The 13721-nt window shown below is 44.5% G+C and overlaps 2 protein-coding genes across 3 annotated transcripts in view; both read right to left on the bottom strand.

Moving 5' to 3' along the window:
- The window catches only part of PLBD1 (phospholipase B domain containing 1), a 40759-nt gene extending 39893 nt beyond the window's left edge, over positions 1-866 (bottom strand). Inside the window, exon 1 of the mRNA XM_030003209.2 lies at positions 738-866. Coding sequence (XP_029859069.1) covers positions 738-813 — 76 coding nt within the window. The 5' untranslated portion in view covers positions 814-866. The remainder of the gene's footprint in view (positions 1-737) is intronic.
- Positions 867-5025: 4159 nt separating this feature from the next.
- Positions 5026-13721, bottom strand: part of GUCY2C (guanylate cyclase 2C) — a 49978-nt gene continuing 41282 nt past the window's right edge. Inside the window, exons 22-28 of one of the 2 annotated variants that reach the window (XM_030003104.1) lie at positions 12213-12371; positions 10630-10822; positions 10063-10237; positions 9042-9140; positions 8187-8281; positions 7476-7552; positions 5026-5619 (exon numbers count right to left, since the gene is read on the bottom strand). In XM_030003104.1, the coding sequence (XP_029858964.1) occupies positions 5445-5619; positions 7476-7552; positions 8187-8281; positions 9042-9140; positions 10063-10237; positions 10630-10822; positions 12213-12371 (973 nt within the window). In that variant the 3' untranslated portion in view covers positions 5026-5444. Of the gene's footprint in view, positions 5620-7475; positions 7553-8186; positions 8282-9041; positions 9141-9905; positions 10006-10062; positions 10238-10629; positions 10823-12212; positions 12372-13721 lie in introns of those variants that run through there. The other variant, XR_003921705.1, reaches the window with a different exon arrangement.

The following is a 13721-nucleotide window of genomic DNA, read 5'->3' as shown; positions in this document are numbered from 1 at the left end:
ATACCCATAGGCTGGCACTACAACTCTGTTAAAGATGCAAGTTGCAGCCCGCGGTAGGCCACAGCACCCAACCGAGGTGTCCATCCTAAATGATTCCCGCGCACACGTGTTACATTAAAACCCAGCACCGCTGGGTGCCCAAGGCAGCTTCCCATCTGTCAGATTCTTACTTTGGATCCCCTCGCCCATGCCGGGAACGGCAAAGTCGTTCCGAAGGCACGCGGGAACCGGGCGCCAGCACTTGACGCCCACGAGGCACCACGGCCGAGCCCGCCCCGGCCGGCCGCTTCTCAGGTGCTCTCCGGGCAAGCCCCGGAGGCCGCCGGGCCGCTCCCCGCCCTGCGGGGTCCCGCCGGAGCGGGAGGGGAACGGGCTTAACCGCCGCGACACTGCCGGGGGACGAGGCCCATCGCCGCCTCGCACCCGTCTCCAGGGCGGCACGGGGGGCCTTTCCCGCCGGAGCCAGCCGCGGAGGAGGCGCAGCTGCTCAAGGTGAGGCGCGGAGCCCGGCGGGTCCTCCGGGGCGGGCCCCCCGGGGCGGGCCGCGCCGAGCCCCGAGCCGGGCTCCGCCGGCGGGACAGCCCCTCCCGGTCGCCCGGCACCCCCGGGGCTGGGGGCAGCCCCGCTGCCTCCCTCCCTTCTCGCCCGCCGCGGCGGGGTGGGGCGGGGGGGGCTGCGGGGCGAGGCCCCCCTGCCGCCCTCTCAGGGCCGGCCTCCCGCCCCGCCGCTTGCCTCACCTGCTCGGCCCGCCGCCGCCGCCCACAGGAGGGCAAGCCCCCAGAAGCAGCACACGCCGCCGCCGAGCCGGGCCATGCTGCTGCTCCTCCGCGCCTCCTCTGGGCGCCGGGAGGCGGCGGGACTTTAAGAAGTTCCCTCGCTCAGGGCAGGTCTCAGCGCTGCACCCGCCTCCTCCGGCGCCCGCCCCGGCGCCCTGTGCTGGGGGTGGCCCTGCCGGTGCGAGGGCTGCCCCCCCGCGCCGGCCGCCCTCTCCCCTCTGGGTCCGGGACGTGCCCCGGGGAGGCCGGCAGCGGCGGCCGCTTTCCGGACCGCGCTTCCCGCCCGAAGTGTCGCGGCAGAGGCCCCGAGGCGGCTGTTGGGCCCGGGGCGGCCGGCCGCCCCGCCGGCCCGGCTTGCCCGCTGCCCTCTGTGCCCGGCCGCCTTGCAGCCCGTCGTGCTGGCGGTGATGGCAGAAGGCGCCAGGGAGCTGCAAGCCCAGGGCCCAGGCGCTTGTGTGGAGCCGCCGAGGCCTGGCCGGGATGTGGGGTTTGCTCCGGGCTGAGGTCGGGCCTGCCCGCCACGCTGGCCGGCTCGCGGCGGCGAGGAGGGAGCCGCAGGCTGGTGCCTGCTGGGCCACTGGGCTTGGCGAGGGTGATGAACCAAAAAGGGGTGAAGGTTTATCAGGAAAGGGCCCCGTAAAGCAACATGAGTGAGGTGGCGTCTTGTTAAACTATGCGTTTTGCATCAGAGGAAGAGCAGCTTTCGGCCCTGTTCGGAAGAACAACCGCTGCATGTGTCTCAGCAGAAAAGCTGAGGGATGGTCCTTCTCTCAGCGTTTACAGATAGAAACAGGCCCTGCCCCCGTGATTCACATCATTTTGAGATGCTGCCTTTTCTTCTCCCCCAGTGTTGGATACTCTACCACTGTCCTAAAACAGCCATTGTTAGGACTTTGTGTTTTGGTAATTGTTTAAGATAGTTCAAATTTGATACCGGTGCCTGTAATAGCTTCAGATAACGAGGTCACACGCCAGCCAGCTCAGGCCAAACAGCAAGACTTGGCCTCAAGCCCAGGGTGAGAGCACTGTAACGCAACTGCCGGCGGCAGAAGTCCTTCCATACCCATCGCTGTTTTGTTCTGGGCTACTTCTCAGCAAAAGATAAGGATAAAACACAGTGCTGTTACTTTTTTTTTTGCCTCCCCAGTGAAAAATAACTCTTAAATGTCTAATCATGAATGGATGCTGTGTTTGCTCTGGAGGAATATTTTCCAAAGGTTTTTCCAGTGAGAAATTCACCTCTGCCACATGCTGCTCTCAGTTTGACTGTGTTGGTGAAGTAAAATAAAAAATTATATTTTCCATAGAATTCCCTGTATAGGATTACCAGAGGGAAAAAAAAAAAAAAAAGTAGTGTTTAAAACAAGATTCTCTGTGTACAAGTGATGGGCATGGCCAGGAATTGGAGGCACATGCAAACTAGGATAGAGAGCACAAATATACAATGCTGAAACAGGAGGAGAGTGCGGATGCATGACAAAAATGAGATGGAGACAGGGGGAGGGCCTGAATATGACCAAAGCTGTGTATTTGGAAAGATTCACTTCCACATGCTCCCAGCTCAGGGATTCACAGAATTTTTGGGGGTGTGAGTTAAGTTCAAATGGATGGTGATGGTGCAGCCAAAATCCTTTCCACTTGGAGAACAAAATTATATCTCACACTAGGTTTTTAATATAACATTTCTGTTATATATATATAACTGCTTAAAAAAAACAGGAGAGGTGAATTGAAGGACCTTCAGTGACAGATTTCTGGTGGTAGAGGGCTCTTTGATCTAACATTCGATAACAAGATGCAACGGTAAGACATTGAATCTGACAGATTCAATCCAGAAACCAGGAGCAAATTTTTAAAAAGGGTAGTCAAAACTGATTTTATTGTCACATATGGGTGACAGGTATGGCCAGGGACACAACCACCACCACAACCACACTACCAGAAGTTGGGTCCATTGACTCATTGCTAAGGTAACTATCTTCAAAGAATTATATTAAATTTATGATCTGAAGAATGCAGGAAAGAGAAGAGCTACTGAAAACTAAACACTGTTTAAATTAATTGTCTCAATCAGTGTCAGCAGACATTTCTCTAACATAATTTATATCTCAGAGGTGTCGAGGATGAAACCCACAAAACTCCTCTTTTAAAAACAGACTTAATTCACTTCAAAGATCAGAGCAGCTCTGCTTAAGATAGTAGTAGTGGGCTTCTTCAGGCTTGAGGAGTCCAGCGCTTGTCAGTGCATTACAGCTACACTTGCTGAGCGTATCAGATACAGCAACCAGAAGAGTCCAGTGGTGCCAAGAAGCACAGCGGTCACACCCAAGAATGCAGACATAGAGACGAAGCTTGTTGAGGTTCAACAAGGCCAAGTGCCGGGTCCTGCACTTGGGTCACAACCACCCCATGCAGCACTACAGGCTTGGGGAAGAGTGGCTGGAAAGCTGCCTGGCAGAAAAAGACCTGGGGGTGCTGGTCGACAGCCGGCTGAATATGAGCCAGCAGTGTGCCCAGGTGGCCAAGGCGGCCAACAGCATCCTGGCCTGTATCAGAAATAGTGTGGCTGGCAGGAGCAGGGAGGTGATTGTTCCCCTGTACTCGGCACTGGTGAGGACGCACCTCGAGTCCTGTGTTCAGTTTTGGGCCCCCCAATACAGGAAAGACATTGAGTTGCTGGAACATGTCCGGAGAAGGGCAACAAAGCTGGTGAGGGGTCTGGAGCATAAGTCTTATGAGGACCGGCTGAGGGAGCTGGGGTTGTTTAGTCTGGAGAAAAGGAGGCTGAGGGGAGACCTTTTTGCTCTCTACAACTACCCGAAAGGAGGTTGTAGTGAGGTGGGTGCTGGTCCCTTCTGTCAGGTGGCTGGAGGTAGGACGAGAGGAAATGGCCTCAAGTTGCAGCAGGGGAGGTTTAGATTGGATATCAGGAAAAATTTCTTTACTGAGAGGGTTGTCAGGCATTGGAACAGGCTGCCCAGAGTAGTAGTGGACTCACGATCCCTGGAGGTGTTCAAAAAGCACATAGACAAGGCACTTCAGCAAATGGTTTAGTGGTTTAGTGGACATGGTGGTGGTTGGGTTGGTGGTTGGACTCGATGATCTTAAAGGTCTTTTCCAACCTAAACAATTCTATGATTCTATGATTGGCACCACAGGGTAGGAAATAGCAGACTATATTTTTTTACTGTACTGGTAGTCTTTTCAATACATACCAGTTTTAGAATACCAGACATTTTTTTCTATCCTTATCCCAATGAACACTTCCATTAGGACACAGACTGAAGAAGTAATGTTATAGTATTAGTGCCAGTCCAAGTTTAAGACAATCTGAAGGCTGTGGCTGTTGGTTACATGCTATCTGCTCCTTCTGTCTGTATCATGTTCCTGGGTGTAGGTATTTGCATTCATTAGGCAAGAGTATGAGCCCTGCAGCACCTCCTGATTTAATTTTTCCAGGAATCTTTGCACTTCAGATCTGTCTATTTACACCTAGGTTGTTCTTTGTGTGTGTGTGTGTTCTTACAAAGCCAGTTTAGGTTGACAAAGAAAAAACACAGGCAACTGGCTTGCTCTTTTTAAAAAATTTTCAGTTGTTTACTTGAACAAAGATGCTGTTCAAATCCATAAAAGAATGATTTTGCACCAAGTTTTAGGGTTTGAATACTGACCAATATTTGACAATGGTAGAAGAAGTAGCTCTGCTTTGAAAGCCACCAAGGCACAACAGGCCTTTGCAAAAGTTTCACTCACTAGTTATTTCTTCGTGTGAATGCTGATTTTCTTTTACATGCATCCCTTGTGCTTTGGTTGCTTTTTAAAGCTGTTTATTAATATAAATGCCATGGTGGCAGTTAATGAGCGAGTCATCTCAGTAAAACCTGAGTTCTGCCTCTTTGTGAAACTTCATCCAAAAGTTGAATTGAAAGTTTCTGAGGTTTAAGAATTTCAGATAAGTTTGTTTCCTTCATTTCTGTTGCACTTCTGGTTTGGGGGCAGAAGCAGAAGTGGAGAAAAGATATGAAAGTGTCTGGTTTTACAAGATTTCCAGTTTCATTTTGCAGGCCCAAGAGATTCAGATAAGCTTTAGAAACCATACACCTTCTGGAGTAATCTCCCAAGGTAAATAACAGAAGTGTTGTCTCTTGAAGAAAGTCAACTTGATTAAACAAAACACATGAGACACAGGGGAAGACAACAGAAGCAGCAAAATGGCAGCATATCCAGGATTTACATATGATATGTTTAATGTTATTTTCAAATATATTACAGCAAATCTTTCTTCAGATAAAAATTACAAATTAAATACAACATTTAAAAATCATGACAAATTAAGGCTTTGCTGTGAATATTTTCGGAAGTGGATTATTGAACAGGCTATCACATTTAAAAACTAACCAAAACAAAAAAACCCACTATATTCCAGACTCAAGTGCAGATATTTTCATTTAGCTCAAATCGGGCTGCATGTGTCCTACTGAAGTCACCCGATAATTTCAACGTTACAGTGAAGAGAGGTTTGATTTACTGATAGCAGGTCAGATGGTAGAAAGGATGCTTGAAAAGGCATTTTCTTTCTCCTCTAGCTGAGAGTGTAAGCCTCCAGCCTTCACATTAAGTACTCCAGAGAGTTGCTGCAGCTTTTTGAGCCATACTAGACATCCAGTTTTAAAGATATGTGGCAGAATTCTCTGTGCTGACCAGTTGCAGGTATTCCAGGGTACCTGATCGGTAGCTAGCTACCCGTGAAAGCTCCCGCATCTTGGATCCTTCGTTTTCCCTTTTCTGAAGAATATTGGTTATCATCTCTGCTAAGTCAGCTTGTAACCGCTGCTGGTTCTCCCTAAAAGCAACAGGATGGAAAAAAAATTCAGTGATTCACATGTTTTTAGTCATCCCCAGATCCCCAGTGTTTTTTAAACATTTCTATTCCACTTTCATCTTAATGATATTCACACACTACTTATAAAAACTGTGGGCAAAACCAAATACAGGTTCTGGATTTGGGAATATAATTCAGGATTTCCATGTGATTTTTCCAGATAGTACGGATCAGTGTCTCTGGACAGGAGGTCTGTAGCTGTGTCATTACCGACTTTGAAAAAAATCATGATCATTTGCATGAAAAGGAAGGCATAAATTAGATTCACTCGCAATCAAAATAGATTCTAGCTCTCAACACCATTCCTGGCACCAGCACTTCCACTATTCAACTTCAGGTGGCCTTCAGTAACAGAGTTGCCAGCTTTTCATAAATTTCTGCAGTGTATCTGGCTTTTGCTGGAGTACCCCATATATAACAATTTTAAGGGGCAATTTTATCAGTCAGAGCCTACATGAGGAAGCAAAACCAAAAACATCACTGACCACATCAAGCTCAAGAGGTACTTTCAATAGTTGAATTCCAGAATAACTGCCAATTTGATAATTCTGATAGTCTTGACAGATCATATTAATTAAAAAAAAGGAGTTCTGAGTTTACAAAAGAGATGTACCATAGAATTAGGCTTGGCAGTATTTCCTGCTTAGCCCAGAGACAAACACTTGGACTTCCCATTAAAAATATGAAAGTTCATAAGATTCTGTAGTAGATTAAAAGTTTGATTGTTTCTGTTTTGCAAATGTCCTGAGAAAACCTTTATCTTTCTCTTAGCCTCCTCTTTCCTCTTAGGTAATAGGAATAAACGGGCAGAATTTTATTTGTGCAATGGACACATTGTGTAAGATTCAAAACTTTTGCAGTAGGAGTAAGCTATAACATTTACTTATGCCTTTCACCGTAAGGGATCCCAATGTATCCAGCAAACTACAATTTGCAATAGAATTGCTTCAAGTTGTACTGAAACAGTCATTTCAAAGCAGATGTCAGCAAATTCCCTCTTAGTAAAGAGTGACTGTACACAGGAGTTTAGAGCAGAAAGTGAGGAACTTCCACATTTAGTGAGTTTGCAGGAAATTATGCAGTACTTGTATGTGATATACGCATGAAATAAATGCAGCCAGTTATCCTGACTTCAGTTTTGCATAGTTTCTCAAAAACAACACTTCCGCTATTACTATGTTTTATTCAATACTAATGCAAAATGATAGCTCAGTTCCAGGACATCAACCTCATATTTTTTTCCTGATAACTTATCTCTTATGTGTTAGAAAGTAAGATTTTGTTCAATTTTTAAAGACTTTATGCCTGTGCAATACTACAGTAACTTTGTCTGCCTCTTCTAGCCGAATACTGCTTGAAATCCTGCAAGTTTCATTCCTCCTACAAGTTCCCCCGCAGGAGCTCACAGGCATAACATGGTATTACAGAGAGCTGCATATTCAATTGCAGTTATCTTCTCACTGTACTGTCACACACAGGTGCCATTAGGACTAAAGTTTTGGGAATAGTAATGTTTTTCATTTTTCCATCCACCTCTTGCACTTACCGCACCAGCAACTTGTCCTGTAAGTCTTACTTCCCTTCCAAGGAAATGAACCTGTTAAGCGCTTATATATACAAATAACCTTCAGCACACACATAGTCCCATGTCATGCATATTTACATATGTTTATATGCACATACACTATTAAGCCTCTGACTGCTGAAGGCAAGCTGAGTGGTATAACAAACCCACAAGTGCCAGGGAGGAACAGTGAAGGCTAAAGCGCAAGCACTGGGAATTTCTCTTCCCTTTTCACATATAAAGACCATCTTACACAGAAGGAGGTGTTGGGAGATTGTATTTCTTGTCCTCAGTACCCGTCAGCCAGTAGGTAATCTCTGTTCCTCTGCCCTAAATACGTATGACAAAGAAGACAAAGCACAATTTCAGGATTAGAATGCAATTTCCTGTAGTTAATTTACTTAAATAATACTCTATTGCACATTGCCGTGTTTGCCTTTTCTTGTTTTCAGTAACTGATGCTGACAGCAAAGGATTAAAATTCACATTGAGAAGAATAGTAACGGGGGAGATGCAGCTGCATGCCCGCTCCCTTGTTCTGTGACCTGAGACACATGCCGTAGGAGAAGTGATTTGTGCTGCCTGCCATCAGCTCCCAAGTACAGACATCTGCCAAATGTCATAGACTGAAATAAATGGATTGGTAGATAGACAGATATCGGAGCATGAGCAAATTAACAATAGATTCAGCTTCCCTTCCATCAGACTCATTCACTCCACAATTTTCTCTTACAAATGGTATGTTTCATTTATTCTCCACATCTTTATGTTGCTTTAATTCATGACTTGGGGAGCTATTCATTGCCTGCATTGTCTTTATAGAAGAGTCTTCAACCACTAGAGACTGGGATACCAATTGATCTGTAACCCTTGTTCCCCAGCTGTTAATCAAGTTGTGGGGTACTCTCAGCTATACAATACTTTTATACTATCCCTCTTCTCTGTGTTGCATGGTAAAGGTTACCTTCAAGTACGTTTCTCCTCTCACTTCATACTGGAACTGGCAGTCTGTTCTTTTCAGGATATTAATAGTGGAACCACTTACATGAATCCTTAAAGCTTAAAAAAAAAAAAAGACAATGAAAGCTCAGCCTGGAAATGTACCACATAATCCTATTAAGTATATGTGAAAACTGGTGCTATAGCAGAAGGTCCTCCAATTATTATCAACATGAATTCTGAGAGTCAAATTAAATGAGAGTCAGTTACACTGCTGTACAAAAAAATCTGACTCCACTACATAGCATTGTATCTAGGGAGGAATAGGTGGTACAGCCGTTGATCTGAAATACAGGTGACCATGGTATCTGTAGTATTTAGATGCCAAAAGGGAAAAGAATAATTGGGAGTGACCTATATAGAGAATAGTCGTGTGAAGACACTGGGCAGAAGGAAGGCAAACTGGCTCTTGCCAGAGTTCTGTAATGGTGAAGTTGAAGGCATAATTGCTTCAACTTAAAATATACTTAAAATTTACACAACAAAGCTGTAATACAATTCTAGGTTGAACTAAAATCTGCAATTCATAGAGTAAAATTAAATTCCAGACCCGTAAGTGTCATATCCTCTAGAGGAACTCAGCCAGCAATCCAGCCTAGGTACTCCCTGTTACCAGCACTGAAGCATGAAGAAGGAACAATTCTTTGTTGGCCAGCAGAACAGTGAAATAATTGGTAATCAAAACAAATAGGGCTCCTTCATCTTTAAAACTTCTGCAAGCTGATAATAAATTGTTCTCAGCTGAAAACAGATACTTCAGTCACAAACTAACCAATAGCCTTTGGTCCTGTTACACTGACAGCTAAAATTAAATCCTTACGCAAGCCTGTGGATTCCATCCGCGAAGCTGTGTTCACCGTATCTCCGAACAAACAGTAACGAGGCATTTTTATTCCAACCACACCAGCCGCACATGGACCTAGAAGTGGGATGCAGAGGATGAAAAAAGGTGGATTAAGAGACTATTCATTTGGAGGGTGTCTCACTGTTGCAGAGCAGCACAGTTGCCTGCTAGAACTCTGCGTTCCTCACCAATGGCAATACTCTGTACCTCACTTCCCAAAATATCTAGTGGTCTCCCCTTCCACTCCAAGCCAAGCCTAGCTTTGTTAGTCTTGCGTAATCCAATAAGAGCATAAAAGGGACACAGTACAGTTTTTTATATTGCAAAGTACAGTTACTAACCGTCTGTTTTGGAAGCAAGAGAAAAAGAGAATAAGCTTCATTATGGAGGGGTGCATAGCAGTGCCTCAAGTGGTTTCCCAGTGCCTCAGTCACTTTCACTGATATGTTCCTCCCCTGGCAGCTGGTGTTCAGGTGGTTGTGGAAATAAAAAGATAAAATTTCCCAAAGTACTTGGGATTGTTGAGCTATCTACAGTTCCCCTTTGATAAAAAGTATTTTTATGGATAAATTCAAACATTAATTCCCACATAGGCTTGACAGAACTTTTGCCTCCAAAGCAAAATATACAGGCCTGCACTTTTTGGCTAGACAAGCATAGCTGGCCATGGCTGATCTCCACTTTGGTCAGGAAGGAGCGATCTGTGAAGGCTTATTTGATACAACTGGCTTAATCATACCAGGAACAATGGCAGGTGCTCCTCCTAGCTACTGACTTAAGCTATGAATTAATGAGTATGGGCTATTTCACTACGGGGGAGCAAACCAGTGGCTTATTTACTTCTGTTGCTCTTCCTCCAGGTACATTGTTTTCAACCTGATTCTTCATGAGGAGAGCAGTTGCATGTGATGTACTACCAGATCTTCTATGGATGTCTATTCTGTTCAAAAACAAGGCAAATACATTGTCACTGTTGTCATCTAGCACTACTGTGTACCAGAGTGAATTCCAATGCGAATCCAAACAGGCAGACCCGGCAGATGTCTCAGTTCAAAAGATCCCATGAAGCTGAGGATGTCCAGAGCCATCATGGAGATGTCTACTGCATGCCGGTTGCCATTCCTGTTTGGTAAACCGCTCACCACCATGTAAGCATCACCAATGGTCTCCACCTGTAGAAACAAAAGCAGAACTCACTCCCTGCAGACATAGCAAATTACATATTTGGTTAAAAGCAGAAAGGTTTTTATCTGATCCTCTTTTTTATGATCAAACATTTCTTCCCTGGACAGCAGGATTGATTAGTTTAAGGTAGCTGACACCTTTTTGGTATATAAGTGTTCATAACTGTACCCAGCATTCCAGTTAATGAATCTGTGACCACCTAGTATAGAAAATTTGCTATAAGCAGGCACACTGAAAGCATGTTGAAATGAGGTCATCTTGACCTGTTTTTCTCTCTTTTGTCTTTGCTTAGAAGGCAGATTCCCAAGTCTACCACATCATCCAATTTGATTTGTGTGTCCCCTGGTTGTTCACTGAGCAAAAGTGCAGACATAATCACCTTGTAAACATCATGATGGTCAAGAATGTGGTCAAAGTTCTTGTAGATATCATTCAGCATATCTACCACCTCCATAGGGGTGCTGTATTTGCAGAGTGTGGTGAAGCCAACAATGTCACTGAAGTAGATAGTGACTTCTTCAAATAGCTCTGGCTCTACCAGGCCAGTCTCCTTCAAAGATTTTACTACTGGCCTGTGGAAATAGAGAAGGCAGGAAGACAGATGAGTGGTGTTTAATATTAAAGGTATTTTTTCATGCAACCAAACCACATCATTGCTTTCTGTGTAGGAAACATCAAATAGTTTGCAGAAAACTGCCACTGTAATCACATTTTAGATGCTCATAATGCCTTTTAGCCAGGGACCTCAAAGCACTTACTAATGTTAATTAATGCGCTACAGCCTTACAAAATCCAAGTATGTTAATAGCCGTGAGGAAACTGAGGCACAGACAACTGAGCTTTTTGGCTAAGATCAGAAATAGGGATATTGACTCAAATTTAAAACTGAAATTCTGAAAATTCTGATATGTAGACCTATATTCTAGCCACACAATAAGTAAGAACAGACGTATTTTTCTGTTTCTCCAGCACAGAAGTAATTTCATCCTGATAATTACATCACCTCATCCTGATTTCAGATGAGATATCGTAGTCTGATAATTTTATGGAACAAAAATTCAATACCATGACAGTCAATATCTATTCAGAGGGACCTTAATTTTCTTGCATTTCTAAGTCCAAGAAAATATCTGTTCCTAGAGGAGATATTAGAAGAGAGTAACTGACAGAGACCCAGAAAATTATAGGTATTGCACAATGTTGTGTTCTATCTACAAGGAGACCATAATAGAGTGGTAGGAACAACAAAGAGTGGAAGGAAACATGGATTCCTTGTTGCACAGTCTACACAGCTAGATCATTTCAAATTTTCCTCAAAAACTGGATTGAACAGACACTTTTTTTTTTAGATGAGTCATAAAATCAATACTCTGACTACTTAAATACCCTTGAAACTAGTAATGACATACCAGGATAGTTTTACTATTCCAAATGATTGCAATACCAAAATTACTGGCATTACCGATATTCTACTATCAATAATACTTGTCCTATACCATACTCTGAAGCATCCATCTAGCCCAGTCTGGCCCAGTATGGCCCAGGCCACTTCAGCCCCTCTGTTGCATTGCTACCAGCCTGAAGTTGGACTGCACTCCTGCTCTCCAGCTGGAGACACTCCTTCTACCTAGCGAGGTGCTGGAGCAGAACAGAGCTCTGTGATGTGGGATCACTGTAGATCTATGTGTTCCCCAGAAGGCAGTGAAAAAGAGGTTTGTGATGGAAAATGGGATTCTGTGCTTGAAGAGAGGTGGAAGAAGATAACGGGTCCCAGCACCATCTTGGCATGAAACTCCACCATAGGGTGGAGACCTCAAGGACAGCTTCTTCTTCTTTCCTCCCCAGCAGGATCAGATCAGAGGGGAAGGAAATGGAAGATTAATATTAATCCCAACCCCACTCACCAAGAATCACGTGATATATGTAAATAAAATGCCAGTGAAAATCCTCCTGGCCAGTTACCTTGGAAGTAACATGAAATTAAGCCTGTCTGCTCTGTCTCGCTCTGCTTTGTATAGCTCTGTCCTTTCCTCCACCAGGTGCTCCAGGTTCCGGGAATACAGCTGTAGACGACGGATCAGGGTATCCATGTAGCTTTCATTGGTCTGGCCATGGTAGTTACTGCAAGTAACAGAAATACACAGGAGCCAGCAAGAAAGGTTGATGGAAGCACATCATTGAGAGAGGCAAAAAAGAGGCAAAAAAGGAGCAACAGAAAACTTCTCCAGTGTTTGACTTCCATGTAGTTAGAATGCAAAGTGCCTCAGGTGCATCATTCTTTTTCTTGCTTGGAGGGCTTAGGTATATGAATTGAAAGTCTGTGATCCACGCTTGTCACTTAGAGCTGGTAAATCTTAAAGGACCCTTAAATCACCTAGCCCTGCTAATATTGTCAACTCCAGGTTACCTTGGGCAATCCATGAACATTCATTTGTAAAAAGTAATTGACAAGCTTGAATCCTGAGAGGAAGCTAAAGATAGTAGGTAGAAAATTGCATATAATGTTTAGATGGGCACTTCAGCTGGAAGGATTAAGATAATTTGGGGCTCCCTGTGTAGAAGACAGAACAATTCAATGGAACAATTAGCAGCCCATGGGCTAGTTTTGCTCACAAGATCCTGCAGACTCCAGCCTACTACCTCCTGGAAGCAGAAGTATGGTAACATGAACCACTTATAACCCTTGTTTGTCTGGGCAGCCTGCACTTGCCAAAGCACCCTGAAAGTAAATGGTGCTGGGCTGACTGGAAGAGTCAGATTAGTATCGTACAACCACTCGTACTTTAAACAGATCTTTATGTCAGGGATGCTCCATCTTAGACCCCCCATGATGAGAACACCATGTTGCACGTGGCAAGAGGCAACCTCTTTGCTTTTGTAGGATGGAGGCTTAGGAGCTGAACCAGGACGTCTTTCTATTCAGCTGCAGTAAGATTATTCAATTGATACATTCAGTTATGCATAATGCAGTTGTCCTTCTGCCCATATAACATGTAAAATGATGTGAGTACTGTTGGGGCTTGTTGATGAGGAGAGCTTTAAAAACTGGGGAGCAATTTCCCAAGAAAAATTATAAAAAGCTCACTGTTTGGACATCGAAATAATTAATTCAGACCAAACTCTGTAGGAACAATGCAGCATTGGCCAGGTGAAGGGCCTGTATAACCCCACAGGGTTCATCCAGCTATGGCCCTTTTTATCCCACAATTTTATACCAACAAAACCCTGTAATTAATACTTCTGGTGAGTTACAACCCCACACTTCTAGTCAGCTTAATTTGGGACCATCCAAACTCATTTATGGCCACAACCCAGTTCATCCAAACTTTCTAATCATCCTCCAAACATTTATGTACATTCATTTCCCGAAACTTAGATGACATGAGTCACTATCCAACTCTTGACTAGAGACAGGGGGTGAATTACTTGAATGGTTTAAATCTCTAATTATCCAGCTTGCTACTTTCACAA

This window comes from Aquila chrysaetos, chromosome 26 (genome assembly GCF_900496995.4).
Source record: "Aquila chrysaetos chrysaetos chromosome 26, bAquChr1.4, whole genome shotgun sequence".
Taxonomy (NCBI): domain Eukaryota; kingdom Metazoa; phylum Chordata; class Aves; order Accipitriformes; family Accipitridae; genus Aquila; species Aquila chrysaetos.
This window is presented reverse-complemented; position numbering and strand designations above follow the sequence as displayed.